Genomic DNA, 19,012 nt, shown 5'->3' on the forward strand with positions numbered 1-19,012 from the left:
ACATAATGTCCTAGGGTTGTCATCTGATGAAGATCATCAAAGGTGAGTGCTGCATTTAGCTGTCTTCTGGGTTTTGGTGACATTATATGCTAGCTTGAAAAATGGGTGTCTGATTATTTCTGGCTTGGTACTCTGCTGACAATCTAATGTTTTGCTTTCGTTGTAAAGCCTTTTTGAAATCGGACAGTGTGGTTAGATTAACGAGAGTCTTGTCTTTAAATAGCTGTAAAATAGTCATATGTTTGAGAAATTGAAGTAATAGGATTTTTAAGGTTTTGAAAATCGCGCCACAGGCTTCAAGTGGCTGTTACGTAGGTGGGACGAATTCGTCCCGCCTAGCCCATAGAGGCTAATCGGGAGGAATAGTAAGTAATAGGACTATTTTTTTTCCCCCGTGTCTCTGGGTCAGTACTGATGTGGGGGTGATTAGCGGGGCTATTTTTATTAGCTGGTCCGCCTTTTCTTTGTGCGGGATTGCGTTAATTTCATTGTATGCTTTGTGTGGTGACACGCTGTTTGTTGTACATTTTCAGTGTTGCATGTGTTTTGCGCAAGCTGTGTTTTGTCCCTTGTGTTTGGGGCACTTTGTTTGGTAGTGTGCTCCGTGCGCTGTTTGGGTTGGCTTGTCGTTTAGCCATTGTGCCTATTAAAGCCAATACCCTGAATCGCTGCTTCCTGCACTTGATTCCTCGTCAGCAAACACCCACGTCTTACAGAATCCCGCACCACGACTATGGAGTCAGCAGGAGCAGCGGCCAACCCCCTTCCCTCGATGGAGGAATGCGTGCTCCACCACACTACTGTCATCCACCGAATCGGATCCGCGATGGACCAGATGATGGAGAGGATGGAAAGATGGGAGAGGAGTGGTCTCCTCTCTCCACCTCCGGCTCCTCCGACGCAGCCACCTCCGCCTCCCACTGCGTCTGGCTCTGGCGCGCTTCATCTGGCACTCCCGAGGGAGTATGATGGAGCGGCGGCTGGGTGCCAGGGATTTCTGCTCCAGCTTGAGCTGTACCTGGCCACCGTTAGACCTGTTCCCTCGGGAGAGGAGAGCGTGAGTGCCCTCGTTTCCTGCCTGACGGGCCGAGCTCTGGAGTGGGCAAATGCTGTCAGGAATGGTCCAGACTCGGCGAGGGACCACTACCCAGAGTTCACCCGCCGCTTTCGGGCCGTGTTCGACCACCCTCCGGAAGGAAGAGCGGCAGGTGAGCGGCTGTTCCACCTCAGGCAGGAGACGAGGAGCGCGCAGGACTTCGCGCTGGAGTTCAGGACCTTGGCTGCTGGGGCGGGGTGGAACGACAGGGCCCTTATAGACCATTACCGGTGCAGTCTCTGGGCGGACGTCCGCAGGGAGCTAGCCTGTCAAGACACCGCTCTGTCCCTGGATGAGCTTATCGATATGTCCATCCGTCTGGACAATCTGCTGGCTGCCTGCGGGCGTTCGGAAAGGGTCCTGTCCGTTCCACCCCCGTGCACCCCCGCCCCTACTCCGATGGAGGTGGGGGGGGCTGTGCCAAGGGGCACCGAAGGAGGTGGCTCCTCCTGCACCAGCTGTGGTTGGAGAGGACACACGGCCGACCGGTGCTGGAGGAGCCAGTCTGGGAGTCGATAGGGCAGGCAGAACACTTCTCGGTCACCCCAGGTGAGTCAGCACCAAATTCACCCAGATCCCCCTGTTGGTCACGTGTTCTTACCTAATTTGTTTTCTGATTTTTTTTCCCTCTTCCCAGCGCTAGTCGATTCAGGCGCAGCTGGGAACTTTATGGATCGCGGACTTGCCATTAAGCTGGGCATTCCGCGAGTGCCGATAGATTCTCCCTTCCCCGTGCACTCCCTAGATAGCCGACCATTAGGGTCAGGGCTAGTCAGGGAGTCTACGGTTCCACTGGACATGGGGACGCAGGGGAATCATAAGGAACGGATTCGTTTTTTCCTTATTGATTCACCTGTGTTTCCGGTGGTGCTGGGGGTCCCCTGGCTGGCTGATCACAATCCCCAGATTTCGTGGAAACAGGGGATTCTACAGGGGTGGTCAGAGGAGTGTTCAGGGAAGTGTCTAGGAGTTTCCATAGGTGCCACGTCATTGGAGAGTCCAGACCAGGTGTCCACCGTGCGCTATCCCCCTGAATATGCCGATTTGGCGATCACTTTCTGTAAGAAGAAGGCGACTAAATTACCACCTCATCGACAGGGGGATTGTGCAATAAACCTCCAGATAAACGCTGCACTTCCCAAGAGTCACGTGTACCCATTGTCCCAGGAGGAGACGTTAGCTATGGAGACATATGTCACGGAATCTCTGAGACAGGGGTTCATTCGGCCCTCCATTTCACCCGTCTCCTCGAGTTTCTTTTCGTGAAGAAAAAGGGGGAGGTCTGCGTCCGTGCATTGATTATAGAGGTCTCAATTCCATTACAGTGCGGTTCAGTTACCCGCTACCTCTCATCGCTACGGCGGTGGAATCATTTCACGGAGCGCGTTTTTTCACGAAACTGGATCTCAGGAGCGCGTATAATCTGGTGCGTATTCGGGGGAGACGAGTGGAAAACCGCATTTAGTACCACATCGGGCCACTATGAGTACCTCGTCATGCCGTATGGGTTGAAGAATGCTCCAGCCGTCTTTCAATCCTTTGTGGACGAGATTCTCAGGGACCTGCATGGGCAGGGGCGTGATAGTGTATATCGACGATATCCTGATTTACTCCGCCACCCGCGCCGAGCATGTGTCCCTGGTGCGTAGGGTGCTTGGGAGATTGCTGGAGCATGACCTATACGTCAAGGCTGAGAAGTGTGAGTTCTCCAAACGAGCCGTCTCCTTCCTGGGTTATCGCATTTCCACCTCGGGGGTGGTGATGGAGTGTGACCGCGTTAAGGCCGTGCGTAATTGGCCGACTCCAGCCACGGTGAAGAAAGTGCAGCGGTTTTTGGGTTTTGCCAATTACTACCGGAGGTTCATCCGGGGTTTTGGCCAAGTGATGGAGTGTGACCGCGTTAAGGCCGTGCGTAATTGGCCGACTCCAGCCACGGTGAAGAAAGTGCAGCGGTTTTTGGGTTTTGCCAATTACTACCGGAGGTTCATCCGGGGTTTTGGCCAAGTGGCGTAGGGTGCTTGGGAGATTGCTGGAGCATGACCTATACGTCAAGGCTGAGAAGTGTGAGTTCTCCAAACGAGCCGTCTCCTTCCTGGGTTATCGCATTTCCACCTCGGGGGTGGTGATGGAGTGTGACCGCGTTAAGGCCGTGCGTAATTGGCCGACTCCAGCCACGGTGAAGAAAGTGCAGCGGTTTTTGGGTTTTGCCAATTACTACCGGAGGTTCATCTGGGGTTTTGGCCAAGTGATGGAGTGTGACCGCGTTAAGGCCGTGCGTAATTGGCCGACTCCAGCCACGGTGAAGAAAGTGCAGCGGTTTTTGGGTTTTGCCAATTACTACCGGAGGTTCATCCGGGGTTTTGGCCAAGTGCGTTTATGATGGTCGACAGAGGCGGACAGGGCTTTCACCCAGTTGAAGGCACTGTTCACTGATGCGCCTGTGTTGGCGCACCCGGACCCTTCCTTACCATTCATAGTGGAGGTGGACGCGTCTGAGGCTGGGGTGGGTGCCGTGCTATCTCAGCGCTCGGGTACGCCACCGAAACTCCGCCCCTGTGCTTTCTTTTCTAGGAAGCTCAGTCCGGCGGAGCGCAACTATGATGTGGGGGACCGGGAGCTGTTGGCTCCCATTACTGTTGGCTCCCATTACCTCACTGCTGAAAGGGGGGGACGGTGCGTTTATGATGGTCGACAGAGGCGGACAGGGCTTTCACCCAGTTGAAGGCACTGTTCACTGATGCGCCTGTGTTGGCGCACCCGGACCCTTCCTTACCATTCATAGTGGAGGTGGACGCGTCTGAGGCTGGGGTGGGTGCCGTGCTATCTCAGCGCTCGGGTACGCCACCGAAACTCCGCCCCTGTGCTTTCTTTTCTAGGAAGCTCAGTCCGGCGGAGCGCAACTATGATGTGGGGGACCGGGAGCTGTTGGCTGTGGTCAGGGCTCTGACCGTGTGGAGACACTGGCTTGAGGGGGCTAGACACCCTTTTCTCATCTGGACTGACCACCGGAACCTGGAGCATATCCGGGCAGCTAGGAGACTGAACCCGCGTCAGGCACGGTGGGCCATGTTCTTCACCCGGTTCCAGTTCACTATTTCGTATAGACCAGGTTCCATGAACACTAAGGCCGACGCGCTGTCCCATCTTTATGACACTGAGGATCGGCCCATCGATCCTACTCCCATCCTTCCAGCCTCTAAGCTGGTCGCACCGGTGGTATGGGAGGTGGACGCGGACATCGAGCGGGCGCTACAGTTGGAGCCTGCGCCTTTTAACTGTCCAGCAGGCCGTAAGTACGTTCCGCTTGGTGTCCGTGATCAATTGATTCGATGGGCTCATATGTTACCCTTGTCGGGTCATCCTGGGGTGGCGAGGACAGTGCTAGGCCTTAGGGGGAGGTACTGGTGGCCCACCTTGGCTAAGGACGTGAGGTTTTATGTCTCTTCCTGTTCGGTGTGCGCCCAGAGTAAGGCTCCTAGGCACCTTCCTAGAGGGAAGTTATAACCCCTCCCCGTTCCGCAAAGGCCGTGGTCTCACCTGTCGGTGGACTTTCTCACCGATCTTCCCCCGTCTCAGGGGAAAACCACGGTTCTGGTAGTTGTGGATCGGTTCTCTAAGTCCTGCCGTCTCCTTTAAAAATAACCTTACTGGGAAATCACACTTTGCAATAATCTGAGCACTGCGCCCAGAAAAATACGCGTTGCGATACAGACTAGACGTCATGTTGGGGAGATCTAAAATCGAAAATACTATGTAAATAATCCATTACCTTTGATTCTCTTCATCAGATGTCACTTCCAGGTATCACAGGTCCATAACGAATGTAGTTTTGTTCAAAAAAGCTCATCATTTATGTCCAAAAATCTCCGTCTTGTTAGCACATGATCTAAGCCAGCCGGACTTCTCGTCATGAACGAGGGGAAAAAATATATTTACGTTCGTTCAAACATGTCAAACGTTGTATAGCATAAATCATTAGGGCCTTTTTTAACCAGAACATGAATAATATTCAAGGTGGACGAATGCATACTCTTTTATAACGTATTGGAACGAGGGTACCCAACATGAACTCGCGTGCCAGGTGTCTAATGGGACATCATCGTTCCATGGCTCTTGTTCGGTCAGATCTCCCTCCAGAAGACTCAAAACACTTTGTAAAGGCTGGTGACATCTAGTGGAAGCAATAGGAAGTGCCAAAATATTCCTCAGCCCCTGTGTTTTTCAATGGGACAGGTTTAAAGTCAATACAACACATCAGGTATCCACTTCCTGTCAGAAAATGTCTCAGGGTTTTGCCTGCCAAATGAGTTCTGTTATACTCACAGACACCATTCAAACAGTTTTAGAAACTTTCGAGTGTTTTCTATCCATATATAATAAGTATATGCATATTCTAGTTACTGGGTAGGATTAGTAACCAGATTAAAATCGGGTACATTTTTTTTATCCAGACGTGCAAATGCTGCCCCCTAGCCCTAACAGGTTAAATAACAGCCGCTCCAGCTCAAGCCAATGGCTCAGGATGGGAGTCCAGCTAATAATAGCTGCCCCCCGTTGCTTAAGAAGAAGGAGATTGATGCATCGGCGTGATGATTGTCCTTTTTTGTAGAGATGAAGAGTGTACTTCTGTAGAACTGTTTTCATTGTTTAATGATTCCCTGTTTTGCACCATGTGAAGGTAAAACACTCAGTGGCTCAACAGAAGCCATTTACACAGATAATGTACAAGTGTAAGAAAAATCCCCCCCAATGCTTTAAGTTTTGCTTAGATTATGGCATAATTGACTTATATTATGAATTATTACTCACATGATTACTTGTAATTTTGTATTAGGTTGAGATTAGTCTCAAAACTGTGGAATATAGTGGTAAAATTACAAACTCTATTATGCACATCATTTATCTAAATCTTAAATCTCAACATTTCCACTGTCTGTTTCTCTCATGTAAGAAGAAGCCAGTGTTTTCCCTCTCTTGTTTCTGAGTAACTTAGTCACGTGGCCAAAGACAAAAGGGCCGTCTGAGAGTGACCAGTTTTTTGGTCCATCCTGTTCTTTCCCTATCTTTCAAGGGTACAGCTGTGTGGAGATATGAAGAGAACAGAGGCTCGCTTGAGCAGCAGCGACAATTCTATCAGCAGAAAGAAGTAAGAAAACTGGCATTATCACTTGTTTGTACGCTCTGCCCCCACCATGATCTCACACACCTGCTAAACTCCCACATAGACAAAAGAGGTTGTATTTTCCTATAAAGGCTGAGACCCAACTCTTGTTTGTTGGGCTTTTGACTGTTGCACCTGTTGTGCGATTATTAACCAGCTCCCTTTTATGCAAATCTTATTTTTTTTTAAATAGTTGTTTGGAGGAATCTACTGTCTCTCTCTTGCTTTCTGGTTAGAATTTCCACGACAACTTCCTGTGAAGCAACGGAGAAAGAAAAGGAGAGATTCGTCTATATGGCTCCATCTCAAATGATACCCTTTGAGACCCCATAGGTCACTACTATTTACCAGAGCCACATAGTACTATGTGTTTACTATATAGGGAATGCAGACCGGAAGCAGTGGTGCTCTCTTGTGGATGACTTATGTGGCTCTGTAAGTCATTTAGGAAATAGAATTGTAACTAAATATACATTTGAGATGAAGCCTTATACAACGCAGGGATTTTTCTGCCACAGAAACCCTTGGGGGGGCTGCCTAAAATTATTTTTGGGACGCTTAAGTCCAAACTGTAATTTTATTTATAAGAAAGTATGTAAAAAAGACAATGGACCTACAAGCATGTATGTTTTAGTAATATAATATTTGTGAAATTCCAAAAATAATGAATTTAACAGTATTGATATTGTTTTTAAGTTTGAGCAAAATAACACAGCACTTGCCATGGCAAAATACATAGAATTGCAGGAAATTAACTTTAAAACTGCAAAAATGCATCTTGGCTTCATGCAAATTTGCATGGAAATTGTCTTAAAAATGGCGATAAAAAAAAACACAAATATGGCAGCCTTTAAAAATTCAGCTGTGCCGACTGCGCCAATTGCCGCGCCCTACCACGCCCCCCTGTCCCACCCACCACCCTAAGCCCCGTTTTGATCCAGAAAAAAACCCTGCAATGTTCAATCACAGTGAAGTTTCTGCACTACTTGTGAGGTCACAGCCAAGTTTTTTGCACTTCCTGCGAGGTCACAGAGGCAGATGAGCACTTCCTGTGAGGTTACAGTGCTTTCAGTGAGAGCCCTCAGTCATTAGAGGTTCTGAATTGAATTGTAAACAGGGTACACAGTGAGGACTGCGACGGCCCCCTACCAAGTCCAGCAAACAATAAATAAAACGTGCCTTTGTGCCCCACGGGTGAGTAGGGTGGGGGATGTGACGGTGTTTGGACGATGAGGAAATATACCATCCCCTAACACTGGAATTACACACACATCAACAGACAGCAACGTTTCTCTCCACACGATTCCCTCTTGCTCACCTGGGATCTGTCCTGCTCTACCCACAAACCACAAGTAATCCAGCGTCATGTACAAAGAAAAGATTACTAGATGAAAAAATACATTAGATGATTAGTTGGAGGTTCTCTTCCTCCTCCTCCTCCTCCTCTTGGTTCTCCATGCAGCCTCCACAGGCAGGCAGCGCCCTCCAGTGGGTCTGCCAGGCCCTACCACGACACGCAGCAGTGACCCCAGTTCATAAGGGAGCCAGTGGGTCTGCCAGGCCCTACCACGACATGCAGCGGTGACCCCAGTTCATAAGGGAGCCAGTGGGTCTGCCAGGCCCTACCACGACACGCAGCGTTGACCCCAGTTCATAAGGGAGCCAGTGGGTCTGCCAGGCCCTACCACGACACGCAGCGGTGACCCCAGTTCATAAGGGAGCCAGTGGGGCACTGGAAGTGCTCAGCAAAGTCTGGCGAGTTGGAGAGGGTGCCGATGAGGCTGTATTTTGGGGGAGGTAGTGGGGTCACGAGTCCCTCCGGGGTTCGCACGGCACACCAGAACTGAGAGAAGAAGAAACGGTCCACCGATAAATAAGACAGGCAGTAGCTAGATCATTCACATCCCTGTCTTCTTGACTGTATTATACTAATTCTGTTTCTACTTAGTGTACAAAAAATTAACAATACCTTCCTAATATTGAGTTACCCCCGCCCCTCCTCATGCACTCAGAACAGTCTCAATTCGTTGGGTCATGGACACTACAAGGTGTGGAAAGCGTTCCATAGGGATGCTGCGCCCATGTTGACTCCAATGCTTCCCCACAGTTGTGGCAGGTTGACTGGATGTCCTTTGGGTGGTGGACCAGTCTTGATACACACTGGAAACTGTTGAGTGTGAAAAAACCCAGCAGCGTTGCAGTTCTTGACACAAATCAGTGCGCCTGACACCTATTACCATACCCCCGTTCAAAGGAACTTAAATACACTATATATACAAATAGTATGTGAACACCCCTTCAAATTTGTGGATTCAGCAATTTCAGACACCTGTTGCTGACAGGTCTATAAAATTGAGCACACAGCCATGCGATCTCCATAGACAAACATTGGCAGTAGAAAGGCCTTACTGAAGAGCTCAGTGATTTTCAACGTGGCACTGTCATAGGATGCCACATTTCCAACAAGTCATTTCACGAAATTTCTGCCCTGCTAGAGGTACCCCCCCCACCGATCAACTGTAAGTGCTGTTATTGTGAAGTGGAAACGTCTAGGAGCAACAACGGCAGAGATCGATGTGGAAGAAGTTGACTGGTCTGCACAGAGCCCTGACCTCAACCCCATTGAACACCTTCGGGATGAATCTGAAAGCCGACTGCGAGCCAGGACCTAATCGCCCCAACATCAGTGACCCGACCTCACTAATGCTCTTGTGGCTGAATGGAACCAAGTCCCCCCGTAGCAATGTACCAACATCTAGCAGCAAAGTGGGGGACCAACTCCATGTCAATGCCCATGATTTTGGAATGAGATGTTCGATGAGCACGTGTCCACATACTTTTGTAGTGTATTTCGATCTTGCCCATTCACACTCTGAATGACACACACACACACAATCCATGTCTCAATTGTCTCAAGCATTTTGTTTTACCTGTCTCCTCCCCTTCTTCATCTACACTGATTGAAGTGGATTTATTAACAAGTGACATCAATAAGGGATCGAAGCTTTCACCTGGTCAGTCTGTCATGGAAAGAGGTGTTCATAATGTTTTGTCCACTCAGTGTATGACAGGATTGGATGTTTATATATATATTTTTTAAATGATTTTAGTCATTTAGCAGACGCTCTTATTCAGAGTGACTTACAGGAGAAATTACGGTTAAGTGCCTTGCTTAAGGGCACACCGGCATGGTTTTTCACCAAGTCGGCTCGGGGAGTCGAACCGCTCTTAACCGCTAGGCTACCTGCCACCCTATGCATGCAATGTCAATGTTGTTTGACTTGTTTGTGTATCAGCACATTGACCTAGTCTCACTGCAACACTGCGTCCATGTTGCTTGACACAGACGTTTTCAAAGAACCTTTAGTCAAGGTGAGCTTCGCTCCCACTCAGTCTGTCTTATCAGACTTCCTGGTCTAACTGATTAACTAAATACTCAAACCTTATTGGCCGTTGAAAAGATTCAGTGGAACTCCCAGGGAGGGTTGGGGCACGTCTTTCAAACTTCCAAAATATTTTATTTTATTTGACTTTTTTATTAGAACATTCAAATGTACAACAGTAAGACTACAATTTATACCATGACATTACAGTGATAGTTCAGCAATTTGAAATATTTAGATATTTGTTTCCTTACCATGAAAGCAGTCTATGGATAAGGAATCGGAGTGACTGCAATCCACAGTCAGAGTGACTGCAAGATCCACCCCCACACAGGAATATTTACCGTGCACCCACCTCCCACACAGGAACATTTACCCTGCACCCTACCTCCCACACAGGAACATTTACCCTGCACCCCATCTCCCACACAGGAACATTTACCCTGCACCCCACCTCCCACACAGGAACATTTACCCTGTACCCCACCTCCCACACAGGAACATTTACCCTGCACCCCACCTCCCACACACAGGAACATTTACCCTGCACCCACCTCCCACACATAGGAACATTTACCCTGCACCCCACCCCCAATGGACATTACAGACTGTTACCCTGCCCCCACCACCCAATGGACATTACAGACTGATACCCTGTTACCCTGCCCCCACCACCCAATGGACCTTACAGACTATTACCCTGCCCCCACCACCCAATGGACATTATAGACTGTTACCCTGCCCCCACCACCCAATGGACATTACAGACTGTTACCCTGCACCCCACCTCCCCCACACAGGGACATTTACCCTGCACCCCACCTCCCACACAGGAACATTTACCCTGCACCCCATCTCCCACACAGGAACATTTACCCTGCACCCCACCTCCCACACAGGAACATTTACCCTGCACCCCACCTCCCACACAGGAACATTTACCCTGCACCCCACCTCCCACACAGGAACATTTACCCTGCACCCTACTTCCCACACAGGAACATTTACCCTGCACCCCACCTCCCACACAGGAACATTTACCCTGTACCCCACCTCCCACACAGAAACATTTACCCTGCACCCCACCTCCCACACAGGAACATTTACCCTGCACCCCACCTCCCACACATAGGAACATTTACCCTGCACCCCACCCCCAATGGACATTACAGACTGTTACCCTGCCCCCACCACCCAATGGACATTACAGACTGTTACCCTGCCCCCACCACCCAATGGACATTACAGACTGATACCCTGTTACCCTGCCCCCACCACCCAATGGACATTACAGACTATTACCCTGCCCCCACCACCCAATGGACATTACAGACTGATACCCTGTTACCCTGCCCCCACCACCCAATGGACATTACAGACTGTTACCCTGCCCCCACCACCCAATGGACATTACAGACTGTTACCCTGCCCCCACCACCCAACGGTAATGTATATTGCTACAGTTGTAAATGTGCATATATTATTATTATTACTATTATTGTTATTGTTGTGTCTCATTCACTTCTCTATTTATTTATTACATATTTACCTGCACTGTTGATCCCGGTGTATCAGATTTTCACCCTGTAATTACATCTCTATCACAAGTGACTAATAAACTCATCTAATCTAAACCTTTCACAACTGTCTGACTAAGAACATCTGTATGAAAACCAAATTAAAGATTTAAAAAACAACTGATGATGCTATATGAAAATAAATTGGTGGAGGAGATAAATCATAAACCTAAATTGAGAAACTTTTGTTTGATTAAGAACAAATGAATGTTTGAGAGAAAGTTGATGTCCACCCTACAGCCGGAGATCACTATGTACACAGGTAAGAACAGGGATATTGACCCTCCATGTGTCAACAGGCCGGTATTAGAGATCACTATGTACACAGGTAAGAACAGGGATATTGACCCTCCATGTGTCAACAGGCCGGTATTAGAGATCACTATGTACACAGGTAAGAACAGGGATATTGCCCCTCCATGTGTCAACAGGCCGGTATTAGAGATCACTATGTACACAGGTAAGAACAGGGATATTGACCCTCCATGTGTCAACAGGCCGGTATTAGAATAGTAGAGGAGAGACTTTGTAACTACTGTGACCTGGAAGAGGTAGAGAATGAAATTCACTCAATACTCTATTGGCCTTTAAAAGACGATATACAGGTGTTTCTATTCCAGAAAGCCACTAGGTGGTAGGGCCTAGGAGAACCCTGGTATTATTCTATATACAGGTGATTCTATTCCAGAACCCTGGCATTATTTGGCTGATCAAAGAGGAAAACGTGAAATGTTTTATTGTCCATTCTATATTCAAGTTTGCCAATTTGTTTGATAAAGCCTGGAAAAAGAGAAAAAGGCCAACCTCTAATTAAATTACATATTCAGTTGTAGTTGTATATCAAGTCCACGTACGTACGGATTGTGCGTAGGCTTATTAATTTGAAGTCGGAAGTTTACATACACTTAGGTTGGAGTCAGTAAAACTCGTTTTTCAACCACTCCACAAATTTCTTGTTATCAATCTATAGTTTTGGCAAGTCGGTTAGGACATCTACTTTGTGCATGACACAAGTAATTTTTCCAACAATTGTTAATGTCAGATTATTTCACTTATAATTCACTGTATCACAATTCCAGTGGGTCAGAAGTTTGCATACACTAAGTTGACTGTGCCTTTAAACAGCTTGGAAAATTCCAGAAAATTAAGCTTCTGATAGGCTAATTAACATAATTTGAGTCAACTGGAGGTGTACCTGTGGATGTATTTCAAGGCCTACCTTCAAAGTCAGCTATTTGCTTGACATCATGGGAAAATCAAAAGAAATCAGCCTAGACCTCAGAATTTTTTGGTTGTTGACCTCCACAAGTCTGGTTCATCCTTGGGAGCAATTTCCAAACACCTGAAGGTGCCACGGTCATCTGTGCAAACAATAGTATGCAAGTATAAACACCTTGGGACCACGCAGCCGTCATACCGCTCAGGAAGGAGACGCGTTCTGTCTCCTAGAGATGAACGTACTTTGGTGCGAAAAGTGCAGATCAATCCCAGAACAACAGCAAAGGACCTTGTGAAGATGCTGGAGGAAACAGGTACAAAAGTACCTATATCCACAGTAAAACGGGTCCTATATTGACATAACCTGAAAGGCCGCTCAGCAAGGAAGAAGCCACTGCTCCAAAACCGCCATAAAAAAGCCAGACTACGGTTTGCATCTGCACATGGGGACAAAGATAGTACTTTTTGGAGAAATGTCCTCTGGTCTTCGCTTCGCTCCACAGGTAATATTACACTTCATTACATTACAACGGTTTGGTTTGTTTGATCTGAGCAATTTTTCTTAGCTAGCTACATAGCCGTCTTTGTATCAAAGATAATTGTGTAGTTTAGAGTAATTAGAGTAATTATCGAGGCTAGCTATTTTTCATCCTCCTAACGTATTCAACACTGCTAGCTAGCTAGTCAACACTGCTAGCTAGCCAACTACTACCGACTAGCAGCACTGTAGAAACTATTACATTACAACGAAACGACTTGATTAGTGTAGTGTTAGTGTTAGTTAGCTAGCTACATAGTTGTCTTTGCTGTCTTTGTATCTAAGATAATTGTGTAGTTTAGAGTAATTATCGAGGTTAGCTAGCCAGCCGCGACGCCTTGTCCAGACTCCAGACTTAGTCAACACACCTAGTCATCATCAAACCCACTGCTAGCTAGCCAACCGTTACCGACTAGCAGCGCTGTAGATACTAATACATTACAACGGAACGATTTGACTAGTGCAGTGTTAGCTAGCTAGCTACATAGTTGTCTTTGTCATAGCTTGATAATTGTGTAGTTTAGTAATTATCGAGGTTAGCTAGCCAGCTATTTCCGTCCCCCGCGACGCCATTTTTCCAAACCTAGCCAACTATTACCGACGAGCAGCACTGTAGAAACTAAATACATTACAAAGGAACTTCTTGATTAGTGTTATGTTAGCTAGCTACAAAGTTGCTTTTGTATCATGACAAGGTGTAGTACTGAAACTATCGAGGTTATCTAGCCAGCTACACGTTCAAACAAAGTCAACAACGCAGCCACTGCTAGCTAGCCTACTCCACCAGCCAGCAGTACTGTATCATTTTCGTCATTTTAGTCATTAAGATTTTTGCAACGTAAGCTTAACTTTCTGAACATTCGAGACGTGTAGTCCACTTGTCATTCCAATCTCCTTTGCATTAGCGTAGCCTCTTCTGTAGCTTGTCAACTATGTGTCTGTCTATCCCTGTTCTCTCCCCTCTGCACAGGCCATACAAACGCTTCACACCGCGTGGCCGCTGCCACTCTAACCTGGTGGTCCCAGCGCGCACGACCCACGTGGAGTTCCAGGTCTCCGGCAGCCTCTGGAACTGCCGGTCTGCGGCCAACAAGGCTGAGTTCATCTCAGCCTATGCTACCCTCCAGTCCCTAGACTTCCTGGCACTGACGGAAACATGGATTACCACAGATAACAATGCTACTCCTACTGCTCTCTCCTCGTCTGCCCACGTGTTCTCGCATAGCCCTAGAGCATCGAGCCAGCGGGGTTGTGGCACTGGAATCCTCATCTCTCCCAAGTGGACATTCTCTCTTTCTCCCCTGACCCATCTGTCTATCTCCTCATTTGAAATCCTTGCTGTCACAGTTACCAGCCCTTTCAAGCTTAACATCCTTATCATTTATCGCCCTGCAGGTTCCCTTGGAGAGTTCATCAATGAGCTTGACGCCTTGATATGTTCCTTTCCTGAGGATGGCTCACCTCTCACAGTTCTGGGTGACTTTAACCTCCCCATGTCTACCTTTGACTCATTCCTCTCTGCCTCCTTCTTTCCACTCCTCTCCTCTTTTGACCTCACCCTCTCACCTTCCCCCCCTACTCACAAGGCAGGCAATACGCTTGACCTCATCTTTACTAGATGCTGTTCTTCCACTAATCTCATTGCAACTCCCCTCCAAGTCTCCGACCACTACCTTGTATCCTTTTCTCTCTCGCTCTCATCCAACACTTCTCACTCTGCCCCTACTCGGATGGTATTGCGCCGTCCCAACCTTCGCTCTCTCTCTCCCGCTACTCTCTCCTCTTCCATCCTATCATCTCTTCCCTCTGCTCAAACCTTCTCAAACCTATCTCCTGATTCTGCCTCCTCAACCCTCCTCTCCTCCCTTTCTGCATCCTTTGATTTTCTCTGTCCCCTATCCTCCAGGCCGGCTTGGTCCTCCCCTCCTGCTCCGTGGCTCGACGACTCACTGCGAGCTCACAGAACAGGGCTCCGGGCAGCCGAGCGGAAATGGAGGAAAACTCGCCTCCCTGCGGACCTGGCATCCTTTCACTCCCTCCTCTCTACATTTTCCTCTTCTGTCTCTGCTGCTAAAGCCACTTTCTACCACTCTAAATTCCAAGCATCTGCCTCTAACCCTAGGAAGCTCTTTGCTACCTTCTCCTCCCTCCTAAATCCTCCTCCCCCTCCCCCCCTCCTCCCTCTCTGCGGATGACTTCGTCAACCATTTTGAAAAGAAGGTTGACGACATCCGATCCTCGTTTGCTAAGTCAAACGACACTGCTGGTCCTGCTCAGACTGCCCTACCCTGTGCTTTGACCTCTCTCCCTCTCTCTCCAGATGAAATCTCGCGTCTTGTGATGGCCGGCCGCCCAACAACCTGCCCACATGACCCTATCCCCTCCTCTCTTCTCCAGACCATTTCCGGAGACCTTCTCCCCTACCTCACCTCGCTCATCAACTCATCCTTGACCGCTGGCTACGTCCCTTCCGTCTTCAAGAGAGCGAGAGTTGCACCCCTTCTGAAAAAACCTACACTCGATCCCTCCGATGTCAACAACTACAGACCAGTATCCCTTCTTTCTTTTCTCTCCAAAACTCTTGAACGTGCCGTCCTTGGCCAGCTCTCCTGCTATCTCTCTCAGAATGACCTTCTTGATCCTAATCAGTCAGGTTTCAAGACTGGGCATTCAACTGAGACTGCTCTTCTCTGTGTCACGGAGGCTCTCCGCAATGCTAAAGCTAACTCTCTCTCCTCTGCTCTCATCCTTCTAGACCTATCTGCTGCCTTTGATACTGTGAACCATCAGATCCTCCTCTCCACCCTCTCCGAGCTGGGCATCTCCGGCGCGGCCCACGCTTGGATTGCGTCCTACCTGACAGGTCGCTCCTACCAGGTGGCGTGGCGAGAATCTATCTCCGCACCACGTGCTTTCACCACTGGTGTCCCCCAGGGCTCTGTTCTAGGCCCTCTCCTATTCTCACTATACACCAAGTCACTTGGCTCTGTCATATCCTCACATGGTCTCTCCTATCATTGCTATGCAGACGACACACAATTAATCTTCTCCTTTCCCCCTTCTGATAACCAGGTGGCGAATCGCATCTCTGCATGTCTGGCAGACATATCAGTGTGGATGACGGATCACCACCTCAAGCTGAACCTCGGCAAGACGGAGCTGCTCTTCCTCCCGGGGAAGGACTGCCCGTTCCATGATCTCGCCATCACGGTTGACAACTCCCTTGTGTCCTCCTCCCAGAGTGCTAAGTACCTTGGCGTGACCCTGGACAACACCCTGTCGTTCTCCACTAACATCAAGGCGGTGACCCGATCCTGTAGGTTCATGCTCTACAACATTCGCAGAGTACGACCCTGCCTCACACAGGAAGCGGCGCAGGTCCTAATCCAGGCACTTGTCATCTCCCATCTGGATTACTGCAACTCGCTGTCGGCTGGGCTCCCTGCCTGTGCCATTAAACCCCTACAACTCATCCAGAACGCCGCAGCCCGTCTGGTGTTCAACCTTCCCAAGTTCTCTCACGTCACCCCGCTCCTCCGCTCTCTCCACTGGCTTCCAGTTGAAGCTCGCATCCACTACAAGACCATGGTGCTTGCCTACGGAGCTGTGAGGGGAACGGCACCTCCGTACCTTCAGGCTCTGATCAGGCCCTACACCCAAACAAGGGCACTGCATTCATCCACCTCTGGCCTGCTCGCCTCCCTACCTCTGAGGAAGCACAGTTCCCGCTCAACCCAGTCAAAACCCAGTCAAAACTGTTCGCTGCTCTGGCACCCCAATGGTGGAACAAGCTCCCTCACGACGCCAGGACAGCGGAGTCAATCACCACCTTCCGGAGACACCTGAAACCCCACCTCTTTAAGGAATACCTAGGATAGGATAAAGTAATCCTTCTAACCCCCCCCTTAACATTTTTAGATGTACTATTGTAAAGTGGTTGTTCCACTGGATATCATAAGGTGAATGCACCAATTTGTAAGTCGCTCTGGATAAGAGCGTCTGCTAAATACCTTAAATGTAAAATGTAAATGGTCTGATGAAACAAAAATAGAACTCTTTGGCCATAATGACCATCGTTATGTTTGGAGGAAAAAGGGGGAGGCTTGCAAGCCGAAGAACACCATCCCAACCGTGAAGCCCGGGGTGGCAGCATCATGTTGTAGGGGTGCTTGCTGCAGGAGAGACTGGTGCACTTCACAAAAATAGATGGCTTCATGAGGAAGACAATTATGTGGATATATTGAAGCAACATCTCAACACATCAGTCAGGAAGTTAAAGCTTGTTTGCAAATGGGTCTTCCAAATGGACAATGACCCCAAGTATACTTCCAAAGTTGTGTCAAAATGGCTTAAGGGCAACAAAGTCAAGGTATTGGAGTGGCCATCACAAAGCCCTGACGTCAATCCCATAGACAATTTGTGGGCAGAACTGAAAAACCGTGTGCCCAGGCCGGCGGAGATACAATCTTCGGCAAAATCATTCGCAAGGAGATTCCTGCAAAAATATTATTTGAAGATAAATATTATTTGAAGATAAAACCGTGTGCCCAGGCCGGCGGAGATACAATCTTCGGCAAAATCATTCGCAAGGAGATTCCTGCAAAAATATTATTTGAAGATAAATATTAATTGAAGATAAATACTATTTGAAGATAAAATATTATTTGAAGAAAAATATTATTTGAAGATAAATATTATTTGAAGATAATAAACATATAAACATATTCAAAGATGACAAAAAATGTAATGTGATACAATTTTGTATCACTTATTTTCTATTTAAATCCGTATAATAAAATGATAGCAATACCAAGGCTAAACATACAGTCTTGGAACTGTACGTTGACAATGGTTAAGGTAAAATTCAATTACAGTTAATAAAATAATATAGAAAATATTTACACAAGAAGCAACCTATTATCACACAGTCAAACTCTCATTTCATTTAGTAAGTTGACCATTCTGCCGTTCTCACTGTTAAACATCACAGTGTTCAATACAACGGCTCTTTAATTCAAAGGAAAAAATTACTATAAATAGACATCCTAAAGAATACATTTCAATACATTTCTTTAAAAAACAAAACAATAAAATAATATACTGTATTTTTGATATTTCATTTAGTGATTACCTGACTCAGTTACACCAGCTCTGTCAGGAGGAATGGGCCAAAATTCACCTAACTTATTGTGGGAAGCTTGTGGAAGGCTACCCGAAACGTATGACCCAAGTTAAACAATTTAAAGGGAATGCTACCAAATACTAATTGAGTGTATGTAAACTTCTGACCCACTGGGAATGTGATGAAAGAAATAAAAGCTGAAATAAATCAAATCAAATCAAATGTATTTATATAGCCCTTCTTACATCAGCTGATATCTCAAAGTGCTGTACAGAAACCCAGCCTAAAACCCCAAACAGCAAGCAATGCAGGTGTAGAAGCACGGTGGCTAGGAAAAACTCCCTAGAAAGGCCAAAACCTAGAAAGAAACCTAGAGAAGAACCAGGCTATGAGGGGTGGCCAGTCCTCTTCTGGCTGTGCCGGGTGGAGATTATAATAGCACATGGCCAAGATGTTCAAATGTTCATAAATGACCAGCATGGTCAAATAATAATAATCATAGTAGTTGTCGAGGGTGCAACAAGTCAGTAACACAAGAGTAAGTGTCAGTTGGCTTTTTCATAGCCGATCTTTGAGAGTATCTCTACCGCTCCTGCTGTCTCTAGAGACTTGAAAACAGCAGGTCTGGAACAGGTAGCACGTCCGGTGAACAGGTCAGGGTTCCAAAGCTGTAGGCAGAACAGTTGGAACTGGAGCAGCAGCAATGCCAGGTGAACTGGGGACAGCAAGGAGTCATCAAGCCAGGTAGTCCTGAGGCATGGTCCTAGGGCTCAGGTCCTCCGAGAGAAAGAAAGAGAGAAAGAGAGAATTAGAGAGAGCATATTTAAATTCACACAGGACACCGGAAAAAACAAGAGAATTACTCCAGATGTGACAGACTGACCCTAGCCCCCCGACACATAAACTACTGCAGCATA

The 19,012-nt window shown here is 47.6% G+C and overlaps 1 protein-coding gene across 1 annotated transcript in view; it reads left to right on the plus strand.

The window, feature by feature from the left end:
• Window positions 1–11,442: 11,442 nt before the first annotated feature.
• The window catches only part of LOC106612281 (zinc finger protein 883-like), a gene marked incomplete at its 3' end in the record, with an annotated part of 87,067 nt that continues 79,497 nt past the window's right edge, over window positions 11,443–19,012 (plus strand). Inside the window, exon 1 of the mRNA XM_045716110.1 lies at window positions 11,443–11,677. Within this exon, the coding sequence (XP_045572066.1) occupies window positions 11,443–11,677 (235 nt within the window). The remainder of the gene's footprint in view (window positions 11,678–19,012) is intronic.

The sequence above is a fragment of the Salmo salar genome, chromosome ssa03, assembly GCF_905237065.1.
Source record: "Salmo salar chromosome ssa03, Ssal_v3.1, whole genome shotgun sequence".
Classification (NCBI taxonomy): Eukaryota; Metazoa; Chordata; class Actinopteri; order Salmoniformes; family Salmonidae; genus Salmo; species Salmo salar.